This window comes from Chiloscyllium punctatum, chromosome 40 (genome assembly GCF_047496795.1).
Source record: "Chiloscyllium punctatum isolate Juve2018m chromosome 40, sChiPun1.3, whole genome shotgun sequence".
NCBI lineage: Eukaryota > Metazoa > Chordata > Chondrichthyes > Orectolobiformes > Hemiscylliidae > Chiloscyllium > Chiloscyllium punctatum.
The window spans coordinates 44,486,736-44,510,294 of NC_092778.1; the positions used below are offsets into that span (position 1 = coordinate 44,486,736).

The 23,559-nt window shown below is 43.1% G+C and overlaps 1 protein-coding gene across 1 annotated transcript; it reads right to left on the reverse strand.

The window, feature by feature from the left end:
- Positions 1-2,920: 2,920 nt before the first annotated feature.
- Positions 2,921-22,989, reverse strand: tfap4 (transcription factor AP-4 (activating enhancer binding protein 4)). The gene is made up of 7 exons (XM_072559718.1): positions 22,489-22,989; positions 11,812-11,977; positions 11,282-11,380; positions 9,647-9,817; positions 8,502-8,645; positions 8,125-8,292; positions 2,921-3,668 (listed from the first exon to the last, which is right to left on the reverse strand). The coding sequence occupies exons 1-7, from the start codon at positions 22,926-22,928 to the stop codon at positions 3,501-3,503; spliced, it is 1,356 nt and encodes a 451-aa protein (XP_072415819.1). The 5' UTR covers positions 22,929-22,989; the 3' UTR covers positions 2,921-3,500.
- Positions 22,990-23,559: the final 570 nt, after the last annotated feature.

Below are 23,559 nucleotides of genomic sequence, written 5' to 3' on the forward strand. Positions count from 1 at the left end.
ACGTCACAGGATTGCCATTTCAAAATCTAGCCCCCTCTGGTACTCTCTGACCAATCATATGCTGCCACAGCAAAGAAAAGGGGTCACGTGACCTGCCGCCTGCCACTCAGCAACATTCTGTGCTGATTCTGTTGGCTAACAAAAACAGCTAGATTTTTAATTCCATGCATTTACTTTTATTTTGTTTTCTTTCCCCCTTTTTCTCCTCTGCTCTCGACCCAACATAATCTTAAATTGAAAATCTTAAAATGTTCTCCTCAATCTGTTCACCTCTGGAGCAAGTGGGACATGAACGCAGGTCTCTAGGCTCAGAAGTAGGGGCATTACCACTTCATCACAAGGGCCCTATAAATCTAAAATTTAGGTATTTCTAATCTACCTGTTCAGAGTTGCTGTTACACATTTCTGAAGCAAATATGGCTTGAACCTCAGCCTCCCAATTCAGAAATAGGGACACTACCAGTGTGTCACAAGAGCATGATAAATTTAAATTTTACATCCTCTTGTTCAATTCACCTATTCCTATTTTCTTACATTCTTTAGCTGCACAAATCTCCATCATTTCTACTTTGTTACAATTGTGAGCTCTTATTTAAGCTGACTTTTCATCAATCCATTGTTTATGCCTGTGCCTTCAGCTGGCCATGCTTCAGCTTCTTGCTTTGATGCTAACATTTCTGTCCTAGGTCTACTGCAGTACTCCGACCAAGCCCAAACACAAGAAGCAGCACCTCACTTTCCACTTAGGCACATTACAGCCTTCAGGACTCAACGTTAAATTCAACAATTTCAGAGCATGAACACCATCCTCCATTTGGACTATTTCCTCCATCAGTGTCCTGATGGCATTGCTTTTCTCTAAGCAGAGTTGACCTATTTTCTACCAAAAGCACCCACCATTAACATTAGTTACACATCCACATCCCTTCCTTACACTCCCTTAATCTTTTGCTCATGGCACTCTGACCATCTGTTCCAGTTTCTCCTCCAGCTCCTCTGTCAGCACCACACACAAAAATAACAGCAATTTCCAGCCCCTTCAATACCAAAGAAAGATTAGAAACATTAATTCTGTTTCTTTCTCCACTGATGCTTCCAGACCTGCTGGGTTTCTCCAGCACTTTGAGATCTTATTTTAATCTCTAGCATCCACAGTGTTTTGCTTTTATTGTGAACAAAAGTGCTGGGATTTCCTCCTTAAAGCTCTTTAACCCTGGCTCCACCTTTAACTTGGAGAAAGTGAGGATTGCAGATGCTGGAGATCAGAGCTGAAAAATGTGTTGCTGGAAATGTGTTCCTCCCACCCTGTCCCCTGTATAAACGCCATCCCATATTCTCAATTCCTTCGCCTCTGCCGCATCTGCTCCCAGGACGACCGATTCCAATACCGAACAACCCAGATGGCCTCCTTCTTCAAAGACCGCAATTTCTCCTCAGACGTGGTTGACGATGCTATCCAGTGCATCTCCTCCACTCTTGAACCCCACCCCTCCAATCACCACCAGGACAGAACCCCACTGGTCCTCACCTACCACCCCACCAACCTCCAGATACATCATATCATCCTTCGTCATTTCCGCCACCTCCAAACAGACCCCACCACCAAGGATATATTTCCCTCCCCTATCAGTGTTCCAGAAAGATCACTCCCTCTGTGACTCCCTCGTCAGGTCCACACCCCCCACCAACCCAACCTCCACTCCCAGCACCTTCCCCTGCAACCGCAAGAAATGCAAAACTTGCGCCCACACCTCCCCCCTTACTTCCCTCCAAGGCTCCAAGGGATCCTTCCATGTCCATCACAAATTCACCTGCACCTCCACACACATTTACTGCATCCGCTGCACCCGATGTGGCCTCCTATACGTTGGGGAGACAGGCCGCCTACTTGCGGAACATTTCAGAGAACGCCTCTGGGACACCCACACCAACCAACCCAACTGCCCCGTGGCGGAACACTAACTCCCCCTCCCACTCCGCCAAGGACATGCAGGTCCTTGGCCTCCTCCATCGCCAGACCATGGCAACACAATGCCTGGAGGAAGAGCGCCTCATCTTCCGCCTAGGAACCCTCCAACCACAAGGGATGAACTCAGATTTCTCCAGTTTCCTCATTTCCCCTCCCCTCACCTTTTCTCAGTCCCAACCCTCGGACTCAGCACCACCTTCTTGACCTGCAATCTTCTTCCCGACCTCTCCGCCCCCAACCCCTCTCCGGCCTATCACCCTCACCGTAACCTCCTTCCACCTATTGCATTCCCAACACCCCTCCCCCAAGTCCCTCCTCCCTATCTTTTATCTTAGCCTGCTTGGCACACCTTCCTCATTCCTGAAGAAGGGCCAAAACGTCAATTCTCCTGCTCCTTTGATGCTGCCTGACCTGCTGCGCTTTTCCAGCGACACATTTTTCAGCTCCACATTTAACTTGACTTTAAAAACAAAAAAATCCCACTCTAGATCACCTTTTCTAATATCTGATGTAGCTCAGTGTCAAACTTTATTTGTCGACATTCATAGTGAGCATCATGTGATCTATTACCATGTTCAACATACTACATAAATGTGGTGTTGTTGATTGAAGGAGAAAGTTGGCCTTGTATTCAGACAGCCAATGAGAGCATTGGTAGGCTTTTAGATCACTGGTGGTATTAGACCCACACTGTAGTCCTGTTCTCACAGGTACAACGTAAGGTAGGTGTCATGGAGCAATAATTTAGGAACAGGAATCCTAGTGCTAACAGAACTAGGAAGACATGTAAAACCAATTCATGACTTTCCTACTTCACACCCATTGCAAAATGTCAAACATTCCCTATTTATTCCAAATTTGACAATAGTCTTCCAATCTGTATTCATTTGATGTATTTCTGCACATATATTTAACAGCTGCCCATAGAAAAACACATGCACACAAAAAAAATAGTTAAAAAAAAACAAAGTACAAACTTTATTTCTCTCTGCAAGGCAAGTGCCTTTTTCCCCCCGCTTTCTTAACAAAATAGAAGTTTTTCCAATGAACACAAACCTTGTATCAACGTAAAACTCGATTATGGATACAGGGAAAAATGGAAGGAACTAACAAACTAACTACATGAAAGGACATTGCTTAAAAACCATCTACATCAGTACAAATGGGGGTGGGGGCAGTGATTGTAGAAGTGGGCCCACAGTTCTCACTGGGAGGAAGTTACCCCCACTGGACTGAACAAATTGGTAAGTGCTTGAAACGCCCACCCCTCCCCAAAACGTAAAAAAATAAAAGGATGCTAAAATGTCCCTCAGCAACACTTCAGCTATGAATTCCAAGGTAGTCATGAGCACAAGAAGAAAGGATTTTACATCCCTTCTGGTATGGTCCAGATTTTTGATAAACTCTCATTCCAGACTGAGACTGTTTACAGTATTGGGAAGGTCAAAAAGAGACCAAAATTTTTTTCCTTTTGCGAGAAAAACATTGGGAACGATGTTTGAATTAATCCCGGCCTGGTATAGTTGTAGTGTCACGGAAGAACCCTCTCCATGGGCCCCTTCTCATCACGCGGCACAAGTGCTTCTGTCACTTCTTTCTCAGATTCAGCGCCTGACCAAACACGGGTAGGCTGGACAATGACTACTCGCCGCTGCTCCTCTTCCTGTTTCTCTTGTGTTCCTTCAATGTGCTGGATTGCCTGCGATTTAAATAAAAAGAAACTCAGTGGTCGACAACTCATTGAGGTAAGGGAGAGATACAAAAGGTGGTTACAGGGTACAGAAAGAAATTCTTATAAAAGCTCCAACGTTTCAGTTATTGATTAAATTACCGACAGCTTTAGTGACCAGAGGTTCAAACTGCGGCTTCATAAGTCAAATAGACCTGCCTGAGTGGCCACAGTTGGTGTCAGTGACTCTAGGCAACAATTTGACAGGATTCCCACTTGTAATAAAGACAACAAAATGCTGGAAATACTCAGTAGTAAAGATGGAAAAATAAAACAGTTAACAGTTTAATTTGATGACCTTTCAAAACTGGAAAAATATAAAAATGTAACAGCTTTTAAGCTAGTGAAAAGGGGCTGTGTGGGAAAGGGGTGAGGTTTAGGGGAAAAAGAAAGGAAACGACTGTGATAGGGTGGAAGACAAGAAAGATTAAATGACATAAGGTTCTTGATGCAAGACAAAAGGGAGAAGCGGGGGAGAAAAATGTGCGCCTTGCAGAATTGTGAATGGCAGAGTGATGAACAGCTACAATTAAAGGGGAAAAATAATGAAAAATGAAAACCAGAGAAGAAAAAGGGAACCAAAATGCAGACCTATTACAAGTGCTGTTCCTCAAGCTTGACTCAAGATTCATTGGAACACTAGGAGGCCGAAGACAACGAGGCTGAGGACAATGAGGCCAGTATGGGAGCAAGGTAGGGATCACTGGCAGACCACCAGAAACTTGAGGTCACATTTATAACTGAGCACAAGTGTTCTGCAACTTACTCATTCATGTTTTGCTGACTGCATTGAATGTGACGAACACAGGACACCAAACTGAAAGAAGTAAAAGTAAATGGTAAAACATTGACTGTAATCCTTGATGAGAGTTTGAGGGATAATTGCCAGTGTGGCAATTACCATATTTTACAAAGATGGACCATGAACACAAGGTGTCCAGTGCGGAGATCTCAGAAAGGATGCAGCTGATCTGTACATAGATAAAGATTTTGGGAGTAAGACCAAGGACAATGGAGAAGAACCACTGGGTGAGACAAACATTGCAGATGGGTAACATGTTATTTAGGAATTAATTTGGAGTCACAAGAGAAAGGAAATGAGACTGTTCCTATCCTCTTACTTCTTCAAATCAATTGCTGTTTTCCTTGAAATTATTATTTATTTTTAAAAGAATTAATTAGTGAGCTGGTCCAATGGGTAGCACAGTGGCTCAGTGGTTAGCACGGGAGCCTCAGCGCCAGGGACCCGGTTCGATTCCAGCCTCCGACAACTGTGTCGGGAGTTTACACATTCTCCGTGTCTACGTGGGTCTCTCCGGGTACTCTGGTTTTCTCCCACAATTCAAAGATGTGCAGATTAGATGAATTGACCATGATAAGTTACCCATAGTATTAGATGCATTAGTCAGAGGGAAATGGGTTTGGGTGGGTTACTCTTTAGGAGGGTCGGTATGGAGTTGTTGGGAATCTAAAAAAAAATTTAGTGTGCATTCTAAGATATCCTTGAGAAAGTGGTGAGCTGCCTTCTTGAACCACTGCAGCCCATTTGGTGAAGGTACACCCACAATGTCATGAGGGAGAGGGTTTGAAGAATTTGACCCAGCAATACTGAAGAAGTGATATATTTCCAAGTCAGGGTGGTGAGGCGAGTGTTTGGTGCTTTGCACAGCTTGTGTTGCATCAAATGGACTCGCATGGGAGGGGAAGGAAAGGAAATGACTGAGAAGTGAATGCTTCAAAATGCCAAAGGGGAAGACAAGGGTGTATTTGGTAATGATGCCAAAACTGGAGGTGCTGGAAAGGCAGAGGACAATCCGTTCAATGTAGATGTTTTTGCATTAAGATGTGGACAAGGAGAACCCTATCATCACTCCAGGAGGGAGGGGAACAGATGAGAACAAAGTCCAGGAACAGGCATAGCCAATTATAGAAGTGGGAGAGGTGGGGAATCCTCCATAAAAGGAAATATGCAGACATATTGGAAGCATTGTAAGAACAGAGATATCAGAAATGGAAAACTGGTACAATGGAGGAGTCCTTGCAGGAATAAATGCAGTTAAACTGAGCTAGGAAGTTAGGGGGCGGTTTCCAGTATAGGCTGAGTAAAGGAAGGAGTGTCAGACGTGGACTTGTGATTGCAAGGGTGTAAATTAAAGGCAAATTTGGTAGAATAATCCAATTGCACTGATTGTTCAGAGATATTCCACTCTGTTTGAAACAGCTGGCTATTTTCAGCCAGGAGACATATCCCTCGATTTGAGAAGAAAAAGCAAAGCAGCGCCCACTCTCTATATAAAATTAGGAGGCACAGGAAACTATGTAGATGGGAGTAGGATGCAACAAAAGGAGCACAGACATTATAAATAAGTGCTAAAGTACAGCACATGCAGTTCAATCTAGAAAAAAAAATCAAGCAATTGTGATAGATGAGTGAGAATATTTCTTAAATGGGGAGAGACTAGGAACTGTGGAGATGTGTCCAAGTATACAAATCATCAAGAACTAGATCATTGGTATAAATCATCGGTTCAATGTCTAAAGCATTGTGATCCTGTTTAGACACCATCTGGAACAACTGTGTTCAATTCTAGCATATTTGCAAGAAGGAGGTCTTCCTGAGATAGTTAGATTTCAGGATATTAAACATATCAAGTGATATGGGGGAAGCAGTGCAGGGAAACAGCATTGAGATAGAAAATCAGCTGTCACCTAGTTGAATTATGGCAGTGGCTAGAGGAACTGAATGCCTTACTCCTGCTTCTATATGCTTTATCCGGAATGATTGGCATGGTTCCAGCAAATACACAGATTGAAGCTTATTGGCTCAGCATTGGCTCTCCTTGAATTTTTTTCCTCTGGCTCTGTGCTGCACTGTTTTGAACCACATGTAATGAGGTCCTCTCAGGTCTCAAAGTCAAAACCAAAACTGTGAAGTGATATCTTTGGAAAGTCCTTGTGGTGCTTTCTTAGGCCACCATCACAGCACATGGACCCCAAATTCAAGTTCCGTTTTGATGTGTTTAGGATCTAAAACTGGGGCCTCCCAAAGTAACATTGCTGGAGCCCACGGAACGTTTTGTAAAAAATCTATTTACAGATTGCTCTACATACACTTTCTCTTCACTCCAGGTTAAATCATCTGCTCACTTCCCGAGTACTCTACTTAAATGTGACTCTGCCATCATCATTACATTAACATTCTACAGGCTATGGATGCAAATCCCATGACTCTGTACCCTCTGCAAAAGATTCACTCAGTGTCAGGCACTCTGGTCACATACCAAACCAGCTCAGCTGTGACCTTGGTTTTGTCCTGCCATCTGACATTCAGAAGTTTGAAGGTAGTTTATGAGAAAGTAGCTGAGCTTCTTGGCAATACTCTGGTACATAATTCAAATCTTGCAGTCCAAAAGTAGAATTTGAAGGACTATTGCTCAATTTGTTTTTATTTGATTAGGCATATTTATTCCTCTTCTTTCTCAGACTTACATTTTAAGCCTCCCTAAGACTATGCCTGCTTTGGTAATTCTTGGATGTGTCTTGTCATCAAAGACAGAGAATGTGATGTCAACGTAAGTACACTTACCCCAAGCTGACAGTTTCTAGTCATGGCCTGAAATATTGGTCACAAGATAGGGCTTTCATGGAGTAGGCTAGTACATTGCTTCAGCTTTCTTCATGCTAATCATAAGCTCCTAATTGTTACATGCACTGGGGAACAAGTCCCTGTTGCATTGCCTGTCCAGTTCTGAATCAGCAGCTAACGTACTGACGTCAGGAAACAGAAAATTTCTAAAATATGGTCTTATAGACTTTGGTCATTGCCTGAAGTTGGTTCAGATTAAACAGCCTCCCACATGTGTGATATTGGATTTTGATGCCAAATTCAACATCAGGGAAGATATCAGACAGGTATGACAGAGAAAACATGAACCATGTTGGAGTTAGCACACATCCCTGTTTAACTATGTTAATAATGGGCTTGAGTCAGAAGATGCAACATGTAGGGCATATGCGACCATGTTTTCATAGAGCTATCAAACCTTTGTGATGAATTCAAAAAGTTCTTTCAGCTGACTGTCAAAGGCCTTGGTCAATTTAACAAAATGTTGTTTAGAGGGTCCATATTGTATCTTGACATTTCGCCTGGAGCTGTATAACTGCAAACACCAAATCAGTGGTTAGGATATTGTCTGATAGCACAATGACGTAATAGCAGCCAATCCTGTTTGAGATGTTACACTAAGTAATTCAAAAAAATTCTGGTGATGAAGAGAGGGGAGATTGCTCGTTGCCACAGACTGACAAGTTCCTTTCTGAGTGGGGTGGGGTGGAGTGGAGCAGAGCGGGCTGAGCATGTCTGTCTTTTGGAGGTAGGAGTTTGTCTGTGATGATCTTTATCAGTATTGCATCTACATGGCCATACCTGCACAATGGTGTCTAGGTTCTGTCTCGATGTAGTGGAAGGGCTATTGATGACTGAGGATGGTCCCATTGTCACCACGGTAACTTGATGCGAAGCCGGTGGGGGTGGAGTCTGCACAATGACAGTTGGATGGTGGGTTGATGCCGGGAAAACATGTGCTGGCAGGAGCTGAGAGTTGCAAAACAAAGAACAATCATTAAATGCATCACATCAACTTGCTAACCTTTTAGAGACCCATAGTTGTCATTGGCTAAAGACTCACATGAATATTAATAAAGATTCTTGTTCTGATTTTAGAAGAGGCATGACCCCTGTGTAATCATGAATCAATACTACTGGGAATGCATAGCTTTAACACTAATGAGGCAAGTGCTGACCTGCGTCATAAGTTGGGATTCGGGTTCCTGTTGCTCCTCCTGTTGAAGGATCTTGGTTTGTTCCTGATGCCGTTGCTGCAGCTGTACTTGTTGTGCAATGGCCTTTAATTTCTCAGGGTACATGTGGGCATCCAGTGAACGAACCTGCCAACAAATGCACCTCATCAATTTCAGAGGGACAGTGACAAGCTTTACAGAGTTCAAATTAGAATAGGCTTTGGAGGAGCTTAGTCTCTGATGCACTGAAGGGCTCCTGTTTCACACAAGGTGCTGCAAGTCTTACAGGATGTGTCTGCTGCACCATTGCCCTCACTACTCCCTTACACCATTCCACAGCTGTGCCCCTGTGGTTTGTTTAAGAGACTACTGCATGTCCAGTCAGTCAGTGTCCGTTTGCCATTTAGGAGTAAGGTAGTATAGTGATTAAGGTCAGAGTATGAGTGATCCAGAGGCCCGGACTATTGAGCAGGTGACTCAAATTAAAATTTCACCAGAACTGGGGAATATGTATTCAGTTAATTAAATCTCAAATATAAAGCTTGTGGGGGGGGTCTTGTGGTGCAGTGGTAGTGTACCTACCTCTGGGCCAGGAGACAAATTCCACCTGCTCCAGAGATGTGTATTAACATTTCTGAACAGATTGATGAGAAAGTTAAGTTAAATCATAAGAAAAGATTGCATCGGAGATGGTGGTCATGAATGGCCAATTGCTGTAAATTCCCATCTAGTTCACTCATGCTGTTTATTGGAGGAAATCTACCATCCTTATTTGGCCTACAAGCATCTCCAGATCCACAGCAATGGTATTGATTCTTAGCCGCCCTTTAAAATGATCCAGTAAGTCACTCAGTTTACCATCATTACTTCTTAAGAATAAATACTGGCCTTGCCATCAATGCCCAACTTCATACATGAATGGAATAAAAAGGATAATATGAGGCACTGCAACTAACTCAATGTCACTGGCCAACATCCAAGAAATCAAACAAGGGGATTACGTTGCCTTCTGAGGCAGGGTAGTAAAGCAACTGTGATCAGTGGACTCAGCACAAAGACCAAATCTGGGACTTTCTGGCCTATGTGCCTTAGAATGCATTTGGTGCTGCTTTCATCTGTGCAAGAGCTTCAAAGCAAGTGCCACCAACCTGTTCCTCCAACATCATCCTGACCGAACGCTCCTTGTCCAACTGCTGCCGAAGTTCAATCATTTCCCTTTTCAGGTCCTCCAGCTTCTCATCCTCCCAAACATCTGGGGAGCCAATCCCTTCATCCTTATCCTCTGCTCGTCTCCGCTTAGGGGAGGAACCACTATACTCCTGGAAGGCAAAGTTCTGTTAAACTCGGAGCCAGCTAATTCAGGGGTGATCACAAATTAAACTCAGACTCAGAGGAAAGGGTGTTACCAGTGAACCAAATCAGCCTCAAAGTCAAAATGTTTGTGCTTTCACAGGCTCAAGACTTAAGCATAAATCCTGGCTGACACTCAGGGCAGTGAGAACGCTCCACCATTGACAGATGAGATGTTACGTAGGTTCTCCCATTTGTCTTCAGCAATATTTAATTTCCAAAGATTTGTCATGTACCTTATTGTTGTTAGTGAAAGATTGCTGTATTTAAATTGATTGTCTCTTCAGACACAGTACCTACACACAATTACTGTTAAAAACATCTTGTAATCATTAATCACATGTATACTTCACAAGCAAGCTGGGGGGGGGGGGGGAAAAGAGAGAGAGAAGAGAAAAAAAAAGAAGAGGTGGGGAGACTCATCATCAGGGAGGTAATGTCACTGGATTAGTAATTCAGAAACCCAGGCTGATGTTCTGGAGACATGGGATAGTATGCCACCATGATGAATGGTGAAATAGATTTCAATAAAAAGCTGACCTAATGAAAACCATTGGTGACTAATTAAAAAAAAAGAAAACCCATCATCATGTTCACGAATGCCCTTCAGGGAAGGAAATCTGCTACCCATATCTGGTCTGGTCCGGTCCGGTCCACACACAACTCCAGACCCATAGCAGTATGGTTGACCCTTAAATGCCCTCAAAAATAAATGCTGGCCTAGCCATTGATTCCTTCATACAATGAATAAAAAACCTTCAGTCAAGTCCAAGATCAAAAAATGCTTCAAGTCTAAGACAACCAAAGAATATAGACTTGGAGGTGCCAGCATTGGACTGGGGTGGACAAAGTCAAAAAATGACAACAACAGGTTTCAAAGCACTGCTTCTTCCTCAGGTGGTTGAGGCACTTGAGTTGAATGGCCTTCTTCTATATGTTTGAAAAGCACTGACTTCAATGAACATTCACCACTCAAACAAAGATATACATTCCCCAGTATTCATTATAGCTATGGTCAACTGTCCTCTTTGCATTTGCTAATGTCACATTTTTCAATGACTCTCTGGGGTCATTGATGCAGTAGCCAGTTAAACAGTTCTCTGTTGTCAGAAGAGATTGGTGTCCTGCAAATTTCAATGAGTTGCCCTTTGTCTTATTTTCAGGGTTGGTGCTCCTTTGCCCACCACTTGTTGTCTCCAGGGCAAGATGTGCTCTCCATGAACAGGTTCCTTCAGTAGGCGGTATGCAGTTCATCACCAACATTAACCACAAAAACCCAATCAAACTGCACCACCTCCAAATCAAATGATACACACAAACACATTGATTCAGCAGGGGCTGTGTCCAGCAGCATACCTGGTGTCCAAGGAAAATATGACCAATAGTCAGCACCATGTCATCCCCTCCCCATAAATTCAGAGCACAGTGCCCACCTGAATGAAACGCTTCAGCTGAGAGTTCTGTTGAAGTAACCGAGTTTTCTCTTGCTCTAGCGAAAAGATATATTCTGCTGTTTGCTGCAAAATGGCTGCCTGTGGGGAAGAGAAATCACATGGGCATGAACTCAGTCCCTCCAAGCAGCTCATCACCGAACCAAAATATCTTCAATCACTGGGAGTAAACTGACTTGTGAATGAAGCAGATTGTTGGGGTTTTTTCCAATGATACATTTTAAATAGTTGACAACAGGACCCCATCATTTGTAGCATGGAAAGCCTTTCCTCCATCATTCAATTGGACAAATTGGCTTTTTCACTGTTAAAACTCATTGTTTTACACATTGACCAATACAAAAGAGAAGATATTTGAATCAAGCCCCTACCCTCACCCTCTGCAATTCCAAGTGATGTTAACCAGTGTCTGATTCAGTGTTGCTTATCAAAGCACCTCAACCTTCTCTGATCTGACCCCTCCCACAAACAGCACAAGCGGATATAAAGGGGAGGACCAGTCTGTGCCTGACCTTGCTGAGTTTCTCGCCATCCGTGTGGGGTATCAGTGTTTTCAGGGACTGGAAGCCAGCGTTGATGCTTTGCATTCTGCGGCGCTCGTTGCTGTTGGCAATCTCTCTCCGTATCCTCCTTTCCTGGTCTCTCTGGGATTCCTGGGTCAGTGGGATATTAGCCAGACTGGAAAAGTTACCAAGACATTAATAACATTATTCTCCCACCTCATTTTCTACTAATTCCTTTCACAGTTGCTCACTTGGGTCACGGTTAACAAAAACTGAAATTGCCAAAAAGGGTCACAAGATTCGAAACATTAATTGTTTTCTCTCCACTGATGCTGCCCAACCTGCTGAGTTTCTCAAATAATTTCTGATCTTTGTTTAAGATCTCCAGCATTTGCAGTCTTTTGTTTTATAACAGATTGAAAGAAATACAAGTAAAATGCTGCTTCACATTTAAGGAGCATTTGGGGCCTTGAGGGCGGAGGAGGTAAAAGAGCAAGTGTGAAATTGCGTGGGAAGGGACTGATATGTTCGGGCTGATTGGAGGAGGAGAGGACCAGGTTGTTGAGGAGGTCATAGGGAGGGAAAGAGAAGATTGGTTTGCTAGTGATACCTTGCTGGAGGTGGCGAAATTGATGGAGGATGACCATGGATAGTGAGGACAATGACAACCCTTACATGGTGGTAGTGGTGGGGGTGGCAGTGGCGGCAGGTGGGGGCAGAAGTACAGGGAATGGGTTACATATCATTGAAGGCCATTTCAATCCTCAACTGAAGGAGAAGGAAGATATGACAGGAGTGCCAGCTTGAAAAGCAGCAGCATCATCAAAACAGATGCAATGGAGACAGTCAAACTATGAGAATGGAATGGAGTCCTTGCAGGAAGCAGGAAATTCTGAAAGCCAAGAGTCAGAAAACAAAAGATACCTATTGGCCCTGATTTTGAGGTTTTTTCCCCCCAAATGTCTAAATCGATAGTGAAACTGTCGCTATTGGGACTAGATTGGTTTGGGATATCTGGTCAGCATGGACGGGTTGGACCGAAGGGTCTGTTTCCATGCCGTACATCTCTATGACTATTAAGTCATTAGACTGGAATTATTACTTCCTGTCAGAGGTGGTGTGGCACACAGAGGTGTTACAAATTACAGTGAGACACATTGTACACTTTTGCCCTAGAAATGTAAATATGAATTTATAATGGTAACTGTCAACAGGAAATACAAGCAGATGCAATATCTCCATTATCTTATATTGATCCTTCCTTTTAAAATGAAAAAGGAATATTACCAAAAATACAATTTAATTCTGCAATCCTCAAAATTTCAGCCATAAATTGACATGTACTCTTCAACCACACAATTTCCTGACTCAACAACAATGATACATCTCTACTCCAATCTGTTCCTTAGCCTCTGCCATGCATAGATACAAACCTGGCTGAATGAAAGGTAACAGAGGTGAATGATACTGCTAAAGAGGGGATGTGATAACACCACATTATCAATGAGGATGAGCACCTCGCCAAGACCTTCCCCATACCTCCACTGCTCGCCTTTAAACCACCAAACCTCAAACAGATCATTGTTCGTAGCAAGCTGCCCAGCTTTCAGGACAACTCCATATAACCCTGTCACGATAGGCGCTGCAAGACGTGTCACAGCATGGACATGGACACTACCATTACACGTGGGGGTACCTCCCACCATGTATGTGACAGGTACTCATGTGGCTCAGCCAACGTTGTCTATCTTGTACGCTGCAGGCAAGGATGTCCTGAGGCATGGTACATTGGGGAAACCGAGCAAAGGCTACGGCAACGGATGATTGGGCACCGCACAACAATCAACAGACAGGAGTGTTCCCTCCCAGTTGGGGAACACTTCAGCAATCCAGGACATTCGACCCCAGACCTTAGGGTGACCATCCTTCAAGGCGGACTTCGGGACAGGCAGCAGCAAAAAGTGGCCAAGCTAATAGCCAAGGTCCATACCCATAGGCAGGGCTTCAACCAGGACCTTGGGTTCATGTCACCATACAGGTGACCACCACTGCACCCCACACACACACACACACACACACACACACACACTTCCTCCTAGACTTAGATCACTTTACATATACACTCTCTCACAGCCACTCAATCCCCCACCCTAGACACACACACTCCTACAGACAGGCACACATGCACCCTCTCACAGACTTAGATACTTTACACTCACATATACAACCCCCCACCCCAAATAGACAGACACACAAAAACCCACATGCAACATATACATATATGTTTGTGGGGTGAATTTGTACTTGCAGAGTTACATTGAACTTTGCTCAAAAACTGCATGAATCCATGTAAGACTCTGTTAACTCACTTTTCAGATTAGAATCAGTCTAAACATTATGGCACAAACAGGGAACACAGGGAGCTAACACCTTCAACATATTATCTGGCTGACACCAATTGTTACAGTTAACCTGAGAATGTAACTTTTAAAAGAAAGGTTGTGATTTACATATGAAAGAAGTGAAACTATCATGGGTCATTCTAACAGATGAAAGACTCAAACAATCAATGTATAATTTCAGTTACATCACAATGTAAACTTTTGCTATAAATTCTGTGTCTTACAATTGTGTCCTCCACAACCACCTATTGAAGGAGCAGGGCTCCAAAAGCTAGTGCTTCCATTTAAACCTGTTGGACTATAACCTGGTGTTGTGTGATTTTTAACTTAAAATTCACTACTCTAAATAATTCCTACTAACATCAGTCATAAATGCCCTACCCCTTATTCTAAGAGTTTGACTCCTGGTTCTAGATTCTCCATACAGAAGAAATCTTCGATATAAATGTGGCAAGTTTCAATGAGATCAACTCTCATTCTTCCAAACTCTACAGAATAATTCAAGCTCTTCTCATAAAATAACCCCTCTATTCCCCGGGATTGATCTGGTGAACCTCTGTTGGTCTCTCTCTTTTACAAGGATAACCTTGTAAGGAGTCCAAAATTGTACACAAGACTCCAAGCGAAGTCACACTAGGGCTCTACACAACAGCAGCAAGACAGCTTTACTCCTGTACTCAAATTCCCTTGTTATGTTGGCCTTCATTACATTTATCTTCCCAACAGCTTGCTGTGCTTGCATGCGAACTTTTAGCTACTCCTGAACAAGGACACCCAGATCCCTTTGGCACCAAGTATTTTTCTAACCATTTAAGAAACATTCTGCCTTTTTTTAAACCAGAGTAGATAACTTTGTAATTATTTGCATTATATTCCATCTTTTATGTCTAGCTCATTCACTTAGCCTCTTCTGTCCCCTTAAAACAACCCTGCTTCCCCATCAAAATTTGTATTGTCATCCAGTTTTGTCATTTGTAAATTTGAAAAATTAGAATTGTTCCCCAAACTTCAAACTAATTTGATTCACTCATATCAAGAAATGACTTAACAAAACTGGAATCTGCAAAGGCAATGATTCATAACAACATTCTAGCAATATTACTAAAGAATTGTGCTCCAGAACTAACCATGTTCTGTCCTAGTACAACCATAACTTTGGCAAAATGGAAAATTGTTCTGTATGTCCTATTCAGGAAAAGCAGAACGAATCAAACATAGCCAACTACCACCCTGTCTACTCTTGATCATCAAAAAAAGGGCTTGATGGAAGGAGTCATTGGCAGTTCTATCGAGTGGCACTTGCAAAGGAATAACCTACTCACTGACACTCAGTTTGATCTCTGCCAGAGATAATTGATTTCTGACCTCTTTGTAATCTTGGTCTAAACATGGAGAAATGAGCTGTACTCTAGGAGATGAGAGTGACTGCCCTTGGTCAAATATGGCATCAAGGAGTTCTAGCAAAACTGAAATCAATGGGAATTACGGGACAAACTCCATTGATTGAAGTCAAATTGGACAAAGGAAGATGGTTGTAGTTGTTAGAAGTCAATCATCTCAGCCTCAGAACATCACAGTGAGAATTCTTCAGGGTAGTGTCCTAGGTTCAACCATCTTCCACTGCTTCATCAATGTCCTTCTTTTATCACAGGGTTAGAAATGGGGATGTTCACTGGTGATTGTGCAATGGTCAGCACCATACTTAACTCATTAGATACTAAAGCTGTTCCATGTCCTTATATAGCAAGACCTGAACAATACCCTGATTTGGGCTGACAAGAGTCAATTAACATTCACACCAAGCAAGTGCCAGGCAATGGCCATCTCCAACAAGAGAATCTAATATTGATATGCAATGGCATTGGCATCACTGAATCCCCCATTATAGTCATACTAGGAGTTGTCATTGATCAGAAACTGAACTGGACTAGATGTAAATACTGTAGCCCCAGCACAGGTCAGAGACTAGGAATTCTGCATCTCCTGTTGTGTCAATGCCAGGCTACCATCTACAAGTCAAGAGTATGATGGAATACACTTAAGTGCATAGATGAACTTTTAAAACAGTCAAGAAGCTTGACACCATCCAGGACAAAGCAGTCCACTTGATTAGCAACCAACCACATTCAACATTCACTCCCTCCAACATCATATAGTAGTAGCGTTGTGTACCATCTAAAAGATGCACTGCAGAAATTCACAAAGGCACCTTCAGTACCATTCACCAAACACAGATCTCCCACTTAGAAGGGCAAAGACAGCAGTTGCACAGGAACACCTTTATTTGCAAATTCCCCTCCAAGCCACTCATCATCTCAACTTAGAAATACATCATTGTTCTTTCCTGGAACTTGCATACAAGAAGCATTGTAGATGTCCCTACACCCAAAGACTGCAGCAGGTTAAGAAGGAGTTTGCCCCCACTTTCTCGAAGACAATTAGGGATGGACAATAAATCTAGATTACCAACACCACGCAACTTATTTTTGCAAATTGTAAAAATTTTGTCCCTTGCACCAATCCTTGGAGTACCTCACTAGTAACAGTTTGTTATACTGAAAATTATCTATTCATCCTTTCTCTCTGCGTTCTGTCTGTTAACCAGTTTGCAATGCATACTAGTACATGAGCCCCAATCCTATTCACTTTTGTTCTGAAGGACATTTAAGTATGACAGATTTTTACTAAAATCTGGTCATTTTATTTAAATTCCCCAGCTCCTCTGATACACTGAATTTCAGTTTTCTAGTAATGCTGTAAATATTTAATGACCAATCTAGAAAGATTACTACTGGGGGCCAGTTAGCTCCATTAGCTGTGATTCAAACACCAATAATAGCATCGTTTTAATTCCCATTCTTGCTAAGTTGAGTTAGAACAGGCATCCTAGCTCTGTAACAGAAGGTAATGACAAACCAAAATTGATAGAACTGCCAAGAAAACTGAAGTTTAAAAATCAGCTTCAATGAGCCAAGAAACTGTCTTTGGGCTGAGCAAATGTCACTCACTCATTAACACAAACTACTATTCTGCATCCCCTTGAGTTACAAAGATAGATTGGAGGACTCGGAGCTGTTCTCCCTGGGAGGAGAAGTCTGAGAGGGGATTTAACAGAGGTGTTCAAAATCATGAACGATCTGAACAAAGCAGATAAGATCAGTGGAAAGATTGAGAACCAGAGGATACTTTAATTGAAAAAACAACAGCAGGAGGGAAAACATTTTTTTAAATGAAGCCACTAGTTCGAATCTGGAATGCATTTCCTGTGTGAGATTGAGACACATTAAATTGGGTGTTTCAAAAAGGAATAAGATTATGGGCGGCACGGTGGCACAGTGGTTAGCACTGCTGCCTCACAGCGCCAGAGACCCGGGTTCAATTCCCGCCTCAGGCGACTGACTGTGTGGAGTTTGCATATTCTCCCCGTGTCTGTGTGGGTTTCCTCCGGGTGCTCCGGTTTCCTCCCACACTCCAAAGATGTGCAGGCCAGGTGAATTGGCCATGCTAAATTGCCCGTAGTGTTAGGTAAGGGGTAGATCTAGCTGTAGATGTAGGGGTATGGGGTTACGCTTCGGTGGGGCAGTGTGGACTTGTTGGGCCGAAGGGCCTGTTTCCACACTGTAAGTAATCTAATAATTATCTGATGAAATAAACAAGTGCATGTCCTATAGAGAAAATGCAGGGGAGTGAGACTGGCTGAGTAACTCTCAGAGAGCAGACACATATATTGAATAAAACAGCTTCCTTCTGTACTGTGATTATTCTGAACTCCAGGAAACAATACAAGGGTACCAAACACTGCAAGAGGATGCTACAAAATACCGCAACATGCTACTATCGTATACAGAAAGAAAACATGATAGAAAAAAAATTATGTACAAGTAATTTCTACAGATGTCACACTTAAAGTCCAGTGAACACTCTCCACCACAACAGATCAGCTGGTGGGAGCATTCACAGACATCTTTAACCTCTACTTCCTCCAGTGTGAGGCTTCCACTATCAGCCCAGTGCCAAAGTAATATCAGGCTCCGGTCTTTAGTGATTACAATCTGGTGGCTATGGCATCCATCATTATGAAGTGCTTCGACAGGTTAGTAAAGTTACTCATTAACTCCAGCCTCCACTACAATTTGCCTACTGTCACAACAGGCCCACAGCAGACACCACCACATTGGCCTTACACTCCGTCTCTAGAACATCTGGATAACAAGGACACCTACGACAGACTCCTATTCATTGACTTCAGCACCATAATTCCAACCAAACACATCTCCAAACTCCGAGACCTGGACTCTGCTGCCCCCTCTGCAACTGGGTCCTCGATTTCCTGACCCGCGGACTGCAATCAGTAAGGATAGGTGACAAAACCTTCACGATTATCTCAACACCGGTGCCCTGCAAGGCTGTGTACTCAATCTCTTATAAACACATGACTGTGGCCAAATTCAGCTTTAACTCTATTTATAAATGTGTTAATGACACCAGATTAAGTACTGAAAAGAGACAGACAGCTTAGTGGCATGGAGTAAAGACAACAAACTCTCCCTCAATGTCAGCAAACGAAGGAGCTGGTCATCAACTTCAAGAAGCAGAGTGGAAGGCATGTCCCTGTCTGTATCAATAGTTCGGAGATAGAATTGGTGGAGAGCTTCAAGTTCCTAGGAATAAGTATCACCAACAATCTGTCCTGACTCATCCACTTTGATGCTATAGTCAAGAAAGCACACCAGCACCTCTACTCCCGCAGAAAGCTAAGGAAGTTCACTATGTCCACAATGACTCTTACCAATTTTTATAGATGCACCAGAGAAAGCATCCTATCTGGATGTATCACAGCTTGGTACGGCAACTGCCCTGTCCAAGACCCCAAAAAATTACAGAGGGTTGTGAGCACAGCCCAGTTCATCACAAGACCATTCATTCCTTCCATTGACTCCATCTATATTTCCCATGGCCTCAAGAAAGCAGTGAACAATCAAAAACCACTTCCATCCCAGTAATACTTCTCGATTTCTAAATTCTTGGAAGTGCAGGGTCGGATTAGAAAAAGTCAGCATGGATTTAGTAAAGGGAGGTTGTGCCTGACAAACCTGTTAGAATTCTTTGAAGAGGACAAATAGGTTAGATCAGGGACACCCAGTGGATGTTATCTATCTAGACTTCCAAAAGGCCTTTAATAAGGTGTCTCACGGGAGGCTGCTGAGTAAGATGAGGACCAATGGTGTTCAAGGTGAGCTACTGGCATAGATTGAGGATTGGCTGTCTGACAAAAGGCAGAGAGTTGGGATAAAAGATTCTTTTTCAGAATGGCAGCTAGTGACAAGTGGTGTTCCACAGGGTTCAGTGTTGGGGCCGCAGCTGTTCACTTTATATATTAAATGATCTGGATGAAGGAAATGGGAGCACTGGCAAAGTTCACCAATGATACGAAGTAAGGTGACAGGCAGGTAGTACTGAGGAGGAAGGGAGGCTGCAGAAAGATTTAGACAGTTTAGGAGAGTAGTCCAGGAAATGGCTGATGAAATTCAAAGTGAGCAAATGTGAGTCTTGCACTTTGGAAAAAAAGAATACAGGCATGGACTATTTTCTAAATGGTGAGAAAATTCAAAATGTCAAAGTACAAAGGGATCTGGGAGTGCTAGTCCAGGATTCTCTAAAGGTGGACTTGTAGCTTGAATCCGTGATTAAGAAAGCAAATGTAATGTTGTCATTTATCTCAAGAGGGTTGGAATTTAAAAGCAACAATATGCTTCTGAGACTTTATGAAGGTCTAGTTAGGCCCCATTTAGAATACTGTGTCCAATTTTGGGCCCCACACCTCAGGGAGGACATACTGGCACTGAAGCATGTCCAGTGGAGAATCACGCAAATTATCCCTGAAATTGTAGGTCTAACATACAATGAGGATCCTGGGATTGTATTCATTAGAATTGAAAAGGTTGAGGGGAGATCTAATAGAAACTTACAAGATAATGAATGGCTTAGAAAGGATGGACACTAGGAAATTGTTTCTGTTAGGCAGGGAGACTAGGACCCATGGAAACAGCCTTAGAATTGGAGGGGGTCAATTTAGAATGGAAATGAGGAGACATTTCTTCAGCCAGAGAGTGGTGAGCCTGTGGAATTCATTGCCACGGAGAGCAGTGGAGGCTGAGACATTAAATGTCTTCAAGGCAGAAATTAATAAATTCTTGATCTCACAAGTAATTCAGGGCTATTGGGGGAGGGGGAAAAGAGGAGTGCAGGTAAGTGGAGTTGAAATTTTTTTTTAAGATTACTTATAGTGTGGAAACAGGCCCTTCGGCCCAACAAGTCCACACCGACCCGCCGAAGCGTATACCACCCAAACCCATACTCCTACATTTACCCCTTCACCTAACACTACGGGCAATTTAGCATGGCCAATTCAGCTAACCTAAATGCCTATTATCCATGATTAAATGGCAGAGTGGACTTGATGGGCTGAATGGCCCATCTTCCACTCCTATGTCTTATACTCTCATTCGCCCTCTACTATCTGTCTTAAGATACAAAAGTTTGAAAACACGTACCAACAGATTCAACTACAGCTTCTTCCTCTCTGTTATCCAACTTAAGAACGGACCTCTCACATATTAGAGTTGATCTTTCTCTACACCTTTTCTGTAGCTGTAACATTATATTCTGCATTCTGTTCTATTACCTTTATGTACTGATGTAAGGTATAATTTGTTTTGACAGCACACAAAACAATACTTTTCACTGTATCTCAATCAATCTGATAATAATAAATATATTCAAATAATAGTCTCATTAAATATTCCCAGGGTAGGTACCAAATGATTTAGGTACAAAGTAATGTTCCTTCTACACTGTACCATCAATCGCTCCTAAGACAGGTTAGTTACTGACTAAAGCCATTCTCCCCTGTCACGAACCAAACACTCCAGGGGTAGATGTAACACAGGTTGTATTATACTGTGAACGTGGTGACCCTTGTAGATTTAAAAAGAGACTTAATACATAAATGAGAGAGAAGGACTGTGCATGTATATATAAAATTTGGCATTGACCAGATAAGCCAATTAGCCTGTTTCTCTGCTTTAAATTCTGTACAATCAAGTGCCAATGATTGCAATAGCAAGTTGTAAATAACCAGTTCACAGATAAGATATCAGTAATACAGTAAGCACCATTGACAATCCCACATAATATATTCAATAATAAACAAAGATTGGAAATCCAGACAGACATACACAGGAATTACATCACAGAAACTGACCATTCAGCCCAACAGAGTTACCTATTCCACACAAGCAGGTCTGGCAGAATTTGAGACGACTGAAACAAGAATTAATGTTTCACGTTAATGACTGAATTCTGATAAAAGTCATCGACCAAACACTAACTACTTTGCTCTCCACAGATGCTGCCAGTATTTCCAGCATCCACCGTAATTTTGTTTTTGATGCTTGTATATTCAAAATAATTTAAACATCAAACGTCGTAGAATTGCAATCCTTTGCAGTGTTGATAAGCAGAGGAAATAGATTGGGTTAAATATAATTGAGAATGGAATCTTTCGGCAAGTAAAAAGGAAACTACAACTCCCAGAATTCGGAGCGGCCAAAATGGACTACAGCTCCCGGTTTGCCCCACGCCCGCTACCTCTAGCTGGGCTGCAGAGGAACAGGCAGGCCCAAACTACTGCTCGGCCCCAACTCCGGGGACGGAAGAGTCGATCAATGCTTCATCTTGCAGCTGAACAGTCGAGTGGAAGAGGAAATCTTTCCAACACCCTCATCCTGGGTGTTTTTAATTCGACCGCCCACCCTCAAACTCCACCCGGAAAGTGACCACTTTTTGGACGCACGTGGGCCCCTGGGTGAGGAGTTTTATTTGGATAACCGTTGAGGGGGAGAGGAGTGGGGAAGGAGTAATCGGAAATTGGTTTTCGCCTGCCCCTCCTTTAACCAGTTCGGGGAACGTGGCTGCAGCTCTTTCCACGTGGGTGTGTTTGGAACCTCCGAATGTATCCATTCCACTTTGGAATGTTGCCTGGAGCCGCTGCGTTCCAAACCCCGAATCCACGTGGAACCCTTCCTGGCCGCTGCAGCCCCGTCACTCAGCAAACAGCAGCAGCAGCAACAGCAACAACAACAACAACACCGCATCCCCCACCTCCTCCTGGGGCTGTGCGAGCTCCTCCATGCAGACAGCAGATGGAGCCTCGCTTGTTAGTAGCAAAAGAAAAATAAGGAATATATTAAAAATTTATAAATGGGGAGAGAAAAGTACACACCTACAGAGACCTCCTATCACTTCTTTCTCACTCTTCCTGAAATCCTGGAATGAAGGTACCTTTTGAGTCGGCACCACGAAATATTCCATGTCTTGCACCTGGAGAAAATAATTGTGCACAAATAATAATAATCGTCTTAAATAAAAGGCTGGCTGAGTTCTGGTTCTCTGTGTGTGTTTCCAGCTGATCGCTCTATCAGATGGTTGTAAATGGCGGGAAACAGCTGGTGCCTTCGCAGCACCGCCGCCTCCTTCCGCCGGGACCGGGATTGCATGTAAACAAAGGACTATTCCCCGGTCCTGGCCGAGCCCCCGGACAGGGCGCAACCAGAGTCCGGTTTGCTTCTGCAAATTGGGAAGAAAGATGCTACCGGCGTCAACGGAGAGGGAAGGAAATGGGCAATGGTCAGTTAAAGGTGGGTGGGGGGTATGTTTCTGCATACGCCACTACGTGTGTGGGGTGAAGCGGCTCATCAGCTGACGGGCTGGCAACGCCGAGAGGAAAAGCAACAGCTTCTGTGACATTGGAGCAGCTGAGAACACAGAGACGCAAATCCAACCCCCACCCGCCCACTTACTCCAACTCTGCTTTAAAGAGATACCACATATCATCTTGCACGTTTCAAGGCAGCATTCGGATGCTATTTTACCTAGCATACTTAAGAGAAAGCTTCGATCTTGACCAGTAAGGAAAGAACTCCGGGGGAATCAAGTGCAACAAACCCAAGAATTCCAATGTTAAAATATTGGAAGGCTGACCGATCCTTGTAGCACCACAGAAAAACAACATTCTATTTTCTCCTCTGAAAGGAATAGAAATTTGCTGAATTTCCACTGCCTATTAACTCAGGGTAGGGTGATGCTGCCCGCCTACCACAAAGAAATAGTTGCTTAGAAAAAGTAGAATAAAGTACCTGCCAAGCAGGTGGTCACAAAGTTCCATGCCATTGTTCCTGACATTTAGACAATTCACAGTGTGATTCAGTCATTTGGGGTTTGTTTTTGTAGCTTTGTAAATCCCAGGATTTTTCGTCCCATTGTTAAGACAGTGAGACAGATTGACCAATAATGG

Coding starts and splice junctions, on each gene's coding strand:
- tfap4 (XM_072559718.1), bottom strand. CDS start 22,928: ATGCAGAAACATACCCCCCACCCACCTTTAACTGACCATTGCCCATTT. Junction 11,381..11,811: donor ATGGCGAGAAACTCAGCAAG/GTCAGGCACAGA, acceptor TCTTCCCCACAG/GCAGCCATTTTGCAGCAAAC. Junction 8,293..8,501: donor AATCCCAACTTATGACGCAG/GTCAGCACTTGC, acceptor TGCAACTCTCAG/CTCCTGCCAGCACATGTTTT.